The sequence below is a fragment of the Canis aureus genome, chromosome 27, assembly GCF_053574225.1.
Source record: "Canis aureus isolate CA01 chromosome 27, VMU_Caureus_v.1.0, whole genome shotgun sequence".
In the NCBI taxonomy this organism is placed as follows: domain Eukaryota; kingdom Metazoa; phylum Chordata; class Mammalia; order Carnivora; family Canidae; genus Canis; species Canis aureus.
The window spans coordinates 6265283-6279872 of record NC_135637.1 but is presented as its reverse complement, the minus strand read 5'-3'; the positions used below and the strand labels follow the sequence as shown (position 1 = coordinate 6279872).

Sequence of the window (14590 nt, the reverse complement as noted above, 5' to 3'; positions counted from 1 at the left end):
TGCTCCCTTTCAATTCTTGTAAATCTTTGAATCATTGTAAAACAAACAAAAACAAAATAAAGCAGGCAATCATTATGTTTTTAATGTGGACAAACTGCTTTATTAATTCTTTTTAAAAAACACTTTATTTAGGCATGATTGATGTGCAAAAAGCTGTATATAATTGATATATACAGCCCCATAAGTCTTCATCAGTAAAACTATCATCATGATCTGTGCCATAAACTCATCTATCACTTCCAGAAGTTTCTTCCCACCCCTCTTTATTATCATGCAAAGAGCACTTAGCATAGAATCTACCCTCCTTGCAAATTTGTAAGCTTACATGACAGCATCCTTAACTGTAGGCTCCAGGAGATCTCCAGGACCTACTCACCTCATGCAAGTGAAACCTTGTGCTCTTGGATAAATACCTTCCTGTTCCCTCTCCCTCGGGCCCCAGCAACCACCGCCCTGCTTTCTCCTTCTGGGGGTTCTAGTACTTTAGATACTCACATCAGTGGGATCATGCAATATTTGTCCTCTTGTGTCTGGCTCACTTCACTGAGCATCATGTCCTCCAGGTTCATCCATGTTGTTGCAAATGACAGGATTTCCTCTTTTTTTCAAGGTTGAGTAATACTCCACTGTATGTGCTTACTACATTTTCTTGGTCCATTTGTCTCTTGCTGGACATTTATGTTGCTTTCATGCCCCCAATAAATGACTGACCATGAAATGCCTGTGGCTCATCTCTAACCGTCTCACGGCTGAGAAGCTGTGGTAAGGGAATTCAGAACTCTTTGCCTCTTTATGTCACTGGAGCATTCCTGATCTCTTACAAAGGACAGGACTCCCTGTTCTGCCATGAAGCGTTAAGGCAACCCCCCTCCATTTTTATAAGGTGAGAAGTAGTCTTGCTCTTGGAAACTAGGGTTACCATGAGGTATCATTACATTTTAGGACCCGCTTCGTCCTGATAACTTCCTGGACATGAATGTGGCAGTACAGCCTTATCGAAATAGAGCCAAATAGCCATGTGTGCCTGTGTGAGCATGTGAGTCAGATAGAGAGAGAATTACAGTAAATAAAGGTACCCAGAGTTTGAGGTTGATCTTGAAAGGTGATCAGTTATTATAGGTTTTCTCGATATTGTTGTTCTTATGCTCTAAAAATTTATTACCTTTTGATTCATGTGGTTTACACTGTCTTACAGAGGGGAAATAATTCTGCTAGGTAGAAACAATATTGAATGAATTCATCTTATGGTATTATCGTTAGCATTATTCATTGCATTGTTATTAAAACACATTGATTTTCATTTGGAAGGGGTATTGATTGAGTCAGTGGTCAGGGAAGTTGGATGAATCATAAATTTCTTGCCGGAGAGCATATGGCATAGTTTTCTGTAAAATAAAGTATTGGACTTGTATTGCTTTATAATGAGTTTCATTTTTAATCAAATACTTTTAAATAGTTATATTTTTCTTATAAGGTATATTTTTTAGCTTGTTTTATAGTTAAAACATTTCCCCCCCTGTATGGTACAGTTTTGAAATTACTTCAGCATCAGCTTTCTGGCTTGTTTTATAATATAAGTATTTGGTAATTATAAATGCCAAATTAAGTAAGGAGTTTGAAACTTGTAGAAATTGTTCTGTGAAGAATCATCCAGGTGCATCTTAGAAAAAATTAATATTGCCCAGCAAATGAGCAAAAGAGTTTATATGAAATAAATTGCCTAAGAAATAGTTTCACAGTTAGGAAATACAGAGCACATGATGGGTTAGATCATGTGAAATGGTAGGCCAAAATGGTTCAGTATCATTTCATGGGGTTTTTGAGCTATGATATTGCTAAAGATGTTTTTGACAAACAAAACCACACATCAAAGTGAGTATGTTTTGAAATGGCAATATTCCCTCACGGTGTAAAAGTGGTAGTTTTACACTTTTCCTAAGAAATGGGTTATTTTCAATTTCTTTATTTTCTTAGGGTCACTGGGTCAGAAACTCTCTTGAGGGTTATCTGTTAGGAAGGTGGTGCAAACCCAGGGCCAGGGTCTCTGTAGTGAGGCCCCGAGAAGGAAGGTGTTATCTGCCGCTCCACAATAAAAGGACATGATGGAGTTCATGCAGACCTGCCACTGGATCCCAAAATGTTTACACATCGCTCTTTCTGATGGAAACCTTTCCAAGGCTCTCCTTGCTCCCATCTGTGGTCAGCCGTGCTGTTGATCCCCTGATGTCTGGGTCTGAGACAAATGGGGCATGCCAGCAGAAAGGGCTACAGGGTGGGGACAGTCACCAGCTGCTGGGTGAGCGTGCCCATCCTCCCGCTTCTGCAGTCAGCCCCCCACACCTGCTCTCCCTTCTTCCTTCCCCTGACCTGCTTCCTGTGGGAATGTAAGGCAGGACTTCCACCCGTGCACTTGGTCATTTATTCAGTCTGCATACTCTTGCCCATCTCTGGGGTGCCAGGTGTGACTCCAGCCAGGGGCAGGTATGTGACAGCAAGCAGGCCTCCCCATTCAAGAGAAGGTGGCCAAGTTTGCCACAGGGGTGGATTAATCTTACAGGGGCCATCCTGAGGCTGCACTGCGCATTTGTCTAGAAACTCTGTGATGGCAGGAAAGGCCTGGTCCTTCGGTCATTGACCTCATTCCCTGCTCTTCAACTTTTCTCTGTTTTTGGGGTCTTCTCTTTTCTTCTTTTTCCTATAGGTTTAAAGCTGTTCCATGGTATGTTCATGGGGCACCATGCAGGGGTCATGGTGATGGTGTTAATCTTAGTAGAAAACAGTAACAGGAAATACTTGCTAGGGACCAGGAACCTGGTGACAGCTTACCCATGTTGTGCTTCTTGTTTGGCTCTGCAGTGTCCTGTTTTCACAGTCTCCCATGAAGGAAGGTTCCTGCACTGTCCTTGCGTGGCAATATAGGTCTCAGAATGTGGTGGATGCTCTCAGAACACACTTGGCCCATACCCCTGTCCATGTCCAGGGGCACGTGGAGTGTTGTATGAGGGGTGCCGGCACACCCATCATTGCTGGGTCAGCCCATGCTCATGCCAGCTGCATGCAGGGCCTGGGTGGGGAAGATGGCCCCAGTGGAAGGTGTGATGCCCTCTGCGCCTCCTATCCCTCACCAGTTTTGAGCAATTTCTGACTGTCTGACCTCCATGAGATGTCCCTGGTTCATCCCATGTGTACCCAGCTCTAATTCTAGAAACAGCCATTGTTTGATAAATGTAGAGATTAATATCCCTTATCCATGTGCATTTGGTACATTTTGACTACTTTAGCATAGGCTTTCCTCGCTGAAGCTAATGGACTGGACAGCTTGTCCTGGGATGTTCTGAGTGGATTAACTAAATCCTTTGCTTCTCTTCTGCATCTGGCCTTCTGACTTTTCCCCTGCTTCTCTGACCTTACATGGAAGGAACAGTAACAACAAAAAGTTGAAATGTTGAGCTTCATTTGTTAATTTCTTGCATACACAACTTGTTTTGATGTGAGTGGAGATTGGAGCTGAAAACCACTGACCGCGCACGATAAAGATTGATGACACTTGGAATTCAGCTTCTCACCTTGTCTCTCATGATTTGTTCCACGGAGCTGGTCCCTAGTTATGTTAATTGGATTCTGCGCTAATTCCCCCCCTCCTTTTTTTTTTTTTTTTTTTTTTTTACCAGATTCGCTGTCGCTTTCACAGAATCAATGAAGGAGATGGCGCAAATGCAGTGGGTATGTGTTTGTTGTGTGGTGTTGTGCTGGCTGAGCTGGGGAGAATGTGGGATGGGAGGGCTGTGGGGTCGGGGGCTTCATGGTTGGGGGGCTATGGGATCGGAGGGCTGTGGGATCGGGGGGTTGTGGGGTTAGGGGCTGCTGAGTTAGAGGGTTGGAGGCCATGGAGTTTAAGGGCAGCAGGGACCCTTGATGGGACCTGCTAGTGTTTCTATCGACCCTGCCCATTGTGGCCACAAGAGTGTATTACAGATCCCATATATTAATGTTTCTTTTATTCGTGTAGATACTTTTAAGACTTAACTGATTTTTTAAATATATTTTTGCCAAATGGCAAGAACAGCCCAATAGCCAAATCTTGTAGTATTCTTTCTGTTTTCTTTTTCATGAGCTCAGAATGAGTGATTTAGAGGCTGTGCTATAAAGGTTGCAGCCACCCCATGTGCGTGGAGAGCCGCAATCTTTGAGGTGGTATATGTAGTTTCTAAGGTTGGACTGTTTATCTGAAGAGCTTTGAAGAGGAGAGGACTTTGTAGCTCTCTAGGCTAATTCCCTTATTGACTTTTTAAATTCATGATGACTCGGGGGCTGGTGGGAAGAGCTGGTGAGAAGAGCTGATGGCAGACTGAGTTCTCAGTGGGGAGTTAGGGAAAGGCGCAGCACAGCTGGCACCTGCAAAACCAAAGCAGCCAACCCAGAGGCCCATTTGCCTCAGGGACCCCTGAGCATGAGACTTTGCTCTTGGGGGGGAGGGGGAGGGAATCTGCAAGGAGCCTTGGTCGCCAGCACTGTTGGTCCCTGTGCCATGCCAGCTCATCTGCTGTGCCCACTGCTTATGCCCCTATCATTTGTCGGCATTATTCCTGGCAGGGGTATTTTGCAGGCTATGCACTTTCTTTATAGAGTTTCAATTTGGGGCACTTGGAGACTGCGTGTTGGGGTGAGGGTACATGCAGTGTTTTGTGGGACCAGTGGTCCCTTACCAAGGCTCTGAACACTGTGCGTGTGTGGACGCTCATCTCTACAGCCACAGTGTGCCTACCCTCTTCTTCACATCACACACTTCCCAGGCAGGAACTGGAGGTTGCACTTTTTCAGGGCAGTTTAACAAACTGTAAATCTCATAATGAAAAAGGACAAGCTTCCCAGCTGCTGGTTTTATGTTGACTAGTTTGACTGCCTTCTTAAAAGGTGATCGTCTGAACCAGTAGTGTCAACGTGTCAACGTGGGGATCCCTGGACTCCTTCTGGGCCTCCACAAAGTCAAGCCTATTTTCATCATGACAGTGAGACATTGTTTGCCTTTCTCACCTTTAGGAAATGAGTGAAACCGCTGACCCCTTCATCCTAATGAAGGCAGTGGCGCCAATGTGAGCCAGTCATTGATTATCCACACCACCCCTTGGAGTTTAAAAGAAAAATCACTTTAAGATCTCCTTGATGAAGCCATAAAAACTTTTGATTTTATCATTAACATTAACATTAACCTTTGAATACATGTGTTTTTAAATGTTCGTGTGGTGACAGGATGTATGCATAAACCTATCTGCCGCATCCTGAATGAAGTATGGCATTTACCTGGAGAAAAGGCTCTTGTGTGATTGGGTTACAAATTGAACCAGATACTTCTTAATAAAATTTTGTATCCAAAAGAATGATTGGTAGACAAACGGGTTATTCGGATTTGGGCATTTGTCAGATGTTTTCTTAAAAATGAGTGGATCAAGCCAATCTCGTTAAGCAAAACAACTGGCGGTCTTTGTTGCCAACAAGAATGTTTGAATCGTTGAGAAAAATCAGAATTTTGGAAAGCCACCACACCATGTGGTTGACAACCTCCCCAGACGTAAAGGCTTCTCTGGTGAGGTCGGTGGTTGTACACTGAAGCGGGATTTTTGTTTGGATGTCGTATAATGACAATGCCTCAGTGTCTGGAAGACCTGCATCTCCCGGTGAACCCGTATTTCTCCAATGATCATACACAGTGTGACATAGTCACAGATCCCTCCAAAGTGAGGGGGAGATGGGTGGACTTGGATGGAGCGGAGCATCATAGGAATTCAGGTTCCCTATTGCATCTTACCTTGGGACATTCCCATTTGTTGAGTTTTTATGTAAGTCCCCTAGAATAACAGCTACGATGATCTGAAAAGGCTCACCCCTTCCTGGCCACCTATCAGCAAGTGCTGGGCTCTCTTTACATCCCTCAGTCAGAACAGATCTCATGGAGTAGCAGGTACAGAAGCCAACTGTTCTAAGCCAGACACGAAAGGAAGCTTTTACCTGTCAAAGCAGATGTTCCTTGTCCATGAATTTGCAACCCTTCCCCCAGCATCTCCATCTTAAATGTCACCTTCATCCATTGACCCTGGGGCCCTCCCAAATCAGTATAGATGTGTTCACTTACTGTATATGTTGTTTTTTGTTACATGACAAACCACACCAAATACAACACCTTAAATAAAACACTGTTTATTCCTTGTGCTGCTTGGGTCAGCTCAGCCAGACTGGGTGGTCTGGGGTACCCTCCTGGCTGACGTGGCTGGGACCTTTGCCAAGGACAGTGAGGACAGCTGAGGCCTCTGTCTCCTGGACCACCATCCCTTGTGAGGCTGTGCAGCAGGAGAGGGCAGGCACCAGGGTGAAAGGCTTCTTGGAACTTCTGCTTGAGTAATGTTTGCTCCCATCCTGATGGCCCAAGCAAGTCAAGGTGTGGGGGTACAGTCTGCCTCAGGGTCAGAGGGTCTTCAAGGTGGGTTTGCAGGGGCACAGACAGACTCAGGGAGGGATACACTCAGAGCCTGTCCTTTCCTTAACCCTACAGGGTTGTGAGCTCCGTGAGGATGGGCACAAAGTAGGGCTTGCTAGTGCATCTCCAGGGGGTAACACACATCCTCATGTTCAATAGATATTTGTTGAATTGAGTTTACCAGGGACAGATGCTTCCTTAGAACTTCTTACTACAGAAATTTCCACACATAAGGAAAAGTAGCAAGAATAAAAGGGTGCACTGTACTCACCACCTGCTTACATTCTTCAATTCTTACTTAATCTACTGCCATTCTCTACACTTGGACACATATGCACATGCATGCACACACATACATACATGTGCACACATGCACACACACATACACTGCACACATGTGTACCCTTGCACCCACTCACATTCACATGTGCATACATTTGCACACACATTCACACATGCATACACATACACATATATTTTTTTAAAGTTTTTTAAAAAATATTTTTTTAAAAGTTACAGCCATCATGCCATTTCACCTGCAAATATACGATTCCACCTTCTTTGTAAATGCACTTTGATAAAGATTTTTTTTAACATTAAGTACCAGGTTCTGGATATATTTTTGTGTGGGAATACCATAGCACGTAAGGAAGAAATAAAGTGGGACTCAAACAGTAGCATGATTTAAGATTTTTATCATTACATTTTGGAAGAACTCAAGTGAAAGAATTTGGAGGAGAGGAGTGGCATTTCTGAGTCCCAGACTCACTGAATTAGCTAGCGATAGTGTTAGACTCAGGCACCAGGCTCGGAATGGAGCTGCATTGTGAGTCTGTGCTCAGGAGAGGGCGCACTTGGGGATACAGAGCCCTGAGTCCCTGGTGGCAAAGGGACAGCTGACCCGGAACAGTTCTTATGGTAGTTTAACTTTGATATGCAGTGAGAAGGGGACTGGCCCGAACGCACATGGCAGGCAGAGTTTGGGCAGCCAGGACAGTAGAGGGGATAATGCCCCAGGGACACGCCCGTGGATGGGCCAGCTCCCGCCTTGGAGCCAAGTCCAGCATCTGCTGACACTGGTTCTCAGATAAAGGTGATTTGCCACCAGGACTGGGTGATCCTGGGTCCCTGCTCTTTGTTTTCAGAAAGATACTCTTCCAAGTATCTAACAAAGCATTTTTAAAAAATTGAACAGGCAACAAAAGTTCCATCTTAAATGATGATGTAAGATGCACTATAATAAAAGCTAATAATAAGAAAGGGTGTTTCTGGTTTTAGAGTTTACAGTGGTGGGGGTTAGTTATTAAATTCGAATGTGAGCCCGTTTTTTTTTTTTTTTTTTTTTTTTTAGTACAGTTTTCTGTACTTTTTTTGGTGGATGACTTTTCAATAAAGTTCTGTTCAATACCTTTATCTGATTAGTTTTTACAAATAAAAAGTACATATAAATAATGTAAGGCTTCATTACTCAGCCGTATTTATATAATTATTTTAGATGGATTTTTGTAGAAAGATGGTTTTTACTTGTATTCTGCACAGTGTTGTTTTTGAGTAATTAAGTTTGCCTCTTTATTATCGAATTGTCAGCTTTTGTTTTTAATTTTGTGTTCTTTATTTTAGTGAGCAGACCTGACTCAGGTTGTCGTTTAATTCATTCCACCTATTATTATCAACCAGAATCAGATTTCCATAGTCCCAGATTAGAAAGATCTGCAGCATTTGCTTCTTACTGCATAGAACTCACTGACGATTGCTCTGCTCATAGCTACAGTTTATTCTAGGGAAATAATAGACTTTATTGGACTAAAACCCACCCCATGAAGAGCTGTGTAGGGCAAAGACACCCTTATCCTCTTCCCTGTGGAGTCAAGCCTTCTACGCTCTGGTTATTGATCTGAGACAATGTGTGTGGAGGATTGCCAACCAGAGAAGCTTACCCAAGTTGAACGTCCAATGTTTTTATTGGAGCTCTTCATTCTAGGCTCGAATGATTGGTTTACTGTCCACATGGTTGAAGCCAGCGTCTACGTGGACAGATGCCACTTGACTCCAAGCTCCTACCCTAAATCATGTGGGTGGTGTTTGTGGTATGGCCAATTGGCTCCAACCCAAAGACCAATGGTTGTGACTGGCCTCACCCTAAAAAAAGACACTCTGTCAGGTCTCAGATAAGTTATTTCCTGGAGGTCTCGCACAAAGACCAAGTTCTTTACTGCACACTATCTATATCCCAAATCTTATTATTTCAACATGTAATCACTATAAAAATGACTAATGAGATAGTTCATATTTTTTTTTTTGCACAAAGTCTTCAAAATACAAGCATACCTTTTGCACTTAGAGCACATGTCTGTTCAGACCAGTCCTGGTTCAAGGGTTCCATGGTCTCGTGTGGCTGATGACTGCTGCATTGGTGACCCCAGTTCTGTACATACAAGTGGGAGATGACCTCTTTCAGGGTTGCTTAGATATGTGTGCACAAAGCATCTGGCAGTGGGAGACATCTTTGTCAGCCCCGAGTCCTCTGAGAAAGCCAGGGCTCTACTTTGGAAGCTATTTATGATCCTCTATCTGTCTCTGGCTAACTAAACAAATTAGTTTGATTGGATTTCAATAAAGCTAGCTTTATTTTATCTCTTTTAATTTGAAATGCCTTTGTTTGGGCTTGTCTGTTACTCTTTTTAGTGTTGTTTATATCAACCTTAACGTGACACCAAACCCACTTTGTGAAGGTCACAGTCCCAGGGGGCTCTTTACCAGGTCTGCATGCTGCATCATTAATATTTGTCACACAGGTTCAACACTGATCGTGTTTTGGGAAAACAATGCTCTGTTGGTTTGTGGAATTATAACCTCAATTTGGCTTTCTTAGGAATTTGATTCACTACCCACTTCTAACTTTGATGTATGCCTTATGGAAACATAAAGCTAGTCTACGCAAGGTGTTGGTTTCTTATTACGATATGTAACAGACATTCAGCCTGCAAATTTGTGTTAAAAGTTAAGGCTGCTTTCTCTGAATTCACCAGATTTCACCAGAAAATGTGACTGTTTCACCAAAAAAAAAAAAACCAACAACAACAAAAAAAAAAAGTAAAGCAAATTAGGTCTATATCTTAACGGAAGGCTTTTCTCTCCATAGAATCAATGATTTTGGGTTTAATATGTCTCCATTGAGTTCAAATCCCCACAAACCTACAGAAAATTCAACTGCACTGTCAACCCACTTTTTCTAAGGAATACTCTGCTAACAGGACTTTTTCCAAATTCAAATATTTATTTATGAGCTAGCTGTTTTTTTAGACATCTTGAGTTGGAGTAAATATTGCTTGAAGTGGTTATCAAATTTGAGAAGCATGATGAGCACCAACATGGCCCATCTGTACCCTTGGCTGAGGTTAGCACTGAGCTAAGCCTTCTGATGTCATTATTTTTTAGAAGATTGTGGGGGTTTTTGTTTGTTTGGTTTGGTTTGTTTTGGCTTGGTTTGGTTTGGAGACTGTGCCTGGCTGCCTTCTGGGGTGTCACTGTTGTGCCTTGCCTTGGCACTTATTAAACAATAAGAACTCTCTTGCAGCAGTTTGGGTTAGGCAGTAGCTAAAGTGTACTTTCACCTTCAGTGTGTGTATGTACTCATCAAAATTCTTTTGGAAATTAAAACGCAGAAAGCAAGACAGATTTCACTGGCTGTCACATGCGCGGTTCGCGGCACAGGTGAGCTCACCTGCAAATGTAGGTGTTAATGTCAGCCCATCTGAATGAGCCTCGAGTCGACTAATTGCTGAACTATATGTACTGAACGCATGTTGTCCTATGAGTGACTTGCTCCCTCTTCCTTCTGCATGGCCCATTGCTCTGTATCTGACTATCTCTGAAAATCACGCTGGCAGCAGCAGGAGCCACACAGACCACAGCTTTTGTTATGGTTCCAATCGCAACAGAAACTTCAAATCCTTCACCTCCTGGGTTTCATCCTCAAGGTGCCCTCTTTGTAGGCGCCCCTCCCTGCAACTACTCTTTAAGAGAAACTCTGGGGTTGGAGCATACCCTAGGAAGCTAATCATTTTTAACAACTTCTATTAAGATTGGCTTTCCTCAGAGATTTCTTGATGGAACTGAAAATATTCTTTGCATTTTTCTTCCCCAAATGAGATCCCTGGGAATTGGAAAGTTTTAATATGACTCAAAGGATGGAAAACTCATTAGGTCCAGAGCACAGACTCCCACCTTTCACAGGATCATGACCTGGGGCTCAGACATCTGGAATGGTCAAAATTTCTTTGAATTCCTCAAATCACCAAGGCACAGAATGGTGGAAGGATGGGGGTGCGGGGTGGGAGGGGAGTGGAGCTTTAAATAACATCAATAACTCCCAGCTATTTACTCGGTGTATTTAACTGTTTTTAAAAATCTTCCCCTGAGTTTTCCTGTCAGCATTCCTATTTCTGCATTGCCAGCTAGCTTTGGATCCCATGGGACGGGATCTCGATCCAGTCTTCAGAGACACTCCTCATCCCATTCATGTGGTTTTCTTTCTTTTTCTTTTTTATTTTCTTTTCTTGCTTAAAAACCAATTTCTAAAGGAAAAGGGTGGAGAGAGAAGGAAGAGAACCACGTCCCCTGAAAAGAGCCCAATTCGTATGTATTTTTTGGACATAGGTGTATTTTGAGAGCTTTCCACTATTTGATTGTTTTAAAGCAATTTATAGCTCTTTTAAAAGTACTTGTTAACAAAGTCATCACCAGAAGTCACATTGTCATTTTAGAATAAAAATTAGTGTTTTTGTCACCTGTAGACCATGCATTGTGCTGTATATTTAAAAAGTAGTGTTTACTGTGGTTTATACTTGGAGAGAGCTTAATTTCAGAAGGTTATATACATTAAGAAGTGGAGGATCTATTTGTTGTTGCTGTCAGTTATTCCTTTTTTTTAAAGATTTTATTTATTTATTCATGATAGACATAGAGAGAGAGAGAGAGAGAGGCAGAGACACAGGCAGAGGGAGAAACAGGCTCCATGCCGGGAGCCCGACGTGGGACTTGATCCCGGGACTCCAGGATCACGCCCTGAGCCAATGGCAGGCGCTAAACCACTGAGACACCCAGGGATCCCCGCTGTCAGTTATTCCATTATAAAAACGCATTAATTAGCATTAGTGTCTGTTAAAAGTCATGTGTACTTATAAGTATCTAACCAACAGGACACTGGCTTTTTATATCTAGTAAATGGGCCAAATTAAGTAATGGTTTCTCATAGACACCATGCAGCATCCTCCCTCCACACCCTCTACACACACACACACGTACAGTCTCCTTTTTCATTTTCTGCATCAATGAGCTAATCTTGCAAGGGAAGTGATATACAAGGATTTTGACTCTTATTTCAAGGCAAGAGAACCAACAATAAATATTGAGCAAAGAAAACTAATTTGTATTTAGAGCATTTTAATATAGATAATGCTTTTCAAAATCGATAGAAGCCAGTTGGCTTTTGCCAGATTTCTTTTATTACAAAGGTTAAAAATAACCAAAGTCCAGATTTTTAAAATATTGTAACCCTATTTTCCTGACTTGCTAGGATAAGATCTTAAAATACTATTCATAACGTGTTTTAAATGTCCAGATAGGACTTGATACTTCTTTATTTTCTCGTGGTTTTGGTAGATTTAGGGGAAGCAATGCTCGGAGATATGTAAAGACCAGTGGATAAATTCAGGAATTTCCACATAGAGTCCATTCATTTTGCTTATGGAGTTGGGATGCCGGTTTAATTAATTTCTGTTTGTTTCAGAAGAAATTGTCTTGAAGGGAGCATCTTGGGTTTATGTATTTCTAATTGCAGATGGAGCATATTTCTAATGGAAACAGTGGCAAGGCAAAAACCCTATTTTGCCTTCCCTTAATTAATCAAATCTATGTAGAATTATATTGAATCTGTTTTTGTCAAATGCTGGTGTTCGCTTTAAAGTGTAACAGCCAGGCTGATATGTTTTTGCCAATGTGTTAGCATCCCTTTCTCAGGGCTGTTTGAAGAAGAAGCATGCCCAGCCTCCTCTGCATGCCAGTAAAAGTCTCTTCAGCTTTCCAGTGAAATTATAATTACACAAAAAGAGTGTTTTAAGCCTCTAAACGTCAGTTTCTAATTTCAATTTGTTGCTTTTAGCCATTTTTTTCCATTAAAAACTTCCCTTTAAAGTTAACATTTTTGTTTTTGTTTTTGTTTTTTTCACTAGTAGGGAGGAGAATTTTTTTAAAAAATTTTAAGGCTTACTATTGTAAGGGCATTTTCAAAGAAGGTGCTTCCCTGCTGTATGGTGAGTTGAGGAGGATAGTCCAGGCTTTAGAAGGTATCAGGTGCTTCTGCTGGTTAGATAAAGAATGTAATACTGAGGACAAAAGCAAAGCAAACAGAGATTCCTGTCCATGTACAGATTTGCATTCAGCTGCCCTAAAAACGGCCAGATACTGCACCTCTCAGGCCCTTCCCATCCACGGGGCAGAGGGGAGGGCCACCCCTATCTTCCCTCACCTTCCCTCCCTCTCCTTGTTTCTTCCCCACAGGTGGGGATTGGGGAGTGTACTTTCTCTGTTCAAGGATCTGTGTCACCAAACTTCTACCTCGAGCTCCTGCACACAATAGATAGGCTCCCCACGGGCTCTGCCATTGGCGTGTTCTCTGAGCTTCAGTAACTTTATACTAATGTAGTAACTATATGATTGTAATAACGCATTACGCCTAATTTAAAGGACCTCTTTCTTTGTGCTTCTTACCTTGAAAATGCTGTGTTTTTAATGGGCTAACCCCCATTAAAAGCAGAAGGAACTCTGCTCTTGGAAAGTAACCAGTATATGAGCGGCTGCGTGGATGATTCTTTGTGACTTGTTCCAAGGCGGCTTTTCTTATGGCCTTCATTTTATTTCTAAAAAGCAGTTGTAATGCACTATCCCATTTACTTATTTTCCTTTTTCCCTTCTTTTCAAAAGCCGCATGCCAGGGATAAGATCTATGTCCAGAGTCAAGGTAAGAATTTTTAAAGTTTACACATTTTAAAATATGAGTCCCTTTAGAGACATGTACTGATGTGCCTGTGGATGAAATTATATGATGTCTTAGATTTACCTACTAATAATTTGTAGAATGGATGTGCCTATATTGCCTAACATGAAGATAAAGAACAAATATAATGACATTATAAAAAAAATTAAAATACAGATCCTTTAACGTTTTCGACAGTAGATGTAGTGTCCCAGGGGTATGTTACAAAAGGAGAAAGCTGAGCTTCTCTCTTAGTTAAGGGGAAGTAGAGTCCTTCTGCTCCAATCTACCCCTTCCTGCCCTCACCCAGTTCCTCCCAGACAGTGGCCTCCACAACCTCTCGGGAAACCCTCAGCATCTAAACACAGTGAGGGTTTTTTAGGAGCTGTGGACCATAAGCCATGGACAAAACCACATATATATGAGGAATATATTTTGGTCACCTGAGTAAAAAAATCTCACAGCAAGGGAACCACTGTATTATTGTTTAAACAATAGGAATCATGGAAGAGGCAGTTGCAAATAGGAGCACGTAACCCCTTGCAAGCTCAGGTCAGTTCAGGTGATGAGGCCCGGAGGGGCACAGCCCTCGAGGTCTGCCTTAGCTGCACACCGTGCATTATCACACGTATAAATGTCCCAGTGGTTTCAGTGACGTTTTTAGCGGAAGAATCACTTACCAAGTAAGCCCTTTCTTGGAATGCCCATTTTTTAAAAAATACCCTGACTCTATATATAATAAAAGGTGTCTTTAAGTGTCAGGGCAGGTGCAGGGTTGGCACCTCCTCATCCCTCTGTTGGGGCCTGATTTATAGTCGGGGAACACATAGGCACACCAGATATGCATGGGCTTTGAAGCAACACACAGGTTTGAACGTAGCCTCCACCACCTACATGCTGAGTCTCCATGAACACCATGTAACCTCTGTGAACCTCATTCCCATCCGGATAAACTAAGGGAGTCAGTCTACTCAGCAGGGCTTTAAGGGGCTCCAGAAGTGTGTGGATTGCACCCAGCTAGAGTCTACGCCCAGGACAGGCGTGCAGTGCACAGTCACTAAGTAGTACAATAGTGAGTACCC

At 42.4% G+C, this 14590-nt stretch overlaps 1 protein-coding gene across 8 annotated transcripts in view; it reads left to right on the top strand.

Annotated features, from left to right (window-relative positions):
* GLT1D1 (glycosyltransferase 1 domain containing 1) overlaps nucleotides 1–14590 on the top strand; it is an 89554-nt gene that overhangs the window by 33231 nt on the left and 41733 nt on the right. For 7 of the 8 annotated variants that reach the window (XR_013366369.1, XM_077875238.1, XM_077875239.1 and 4 more), the window contains exons 4-5: nucleotides 3672–3723; nucleotides 13457–13493. Coding sequence is in view for 7 of the 8 variants with exons in the window: in XM_077875238.1 (XP_077731364.1) it covers nucleotides 3672–3723; nucleotides 13457–13493 (89 nt within the window). In the remaining variant the exon portion in view is untranslated. Of the gene's footprint in view, nucleotides 1–3671; nucleotides 3724–10137; nucleotides 10174–12885; nucleotides 12898–13456; nucleotides 13494–14590 lie in introns of all 8 variants that reach the window. The other variant, XM_077875244.1, reaches the window with a different exon arrangement.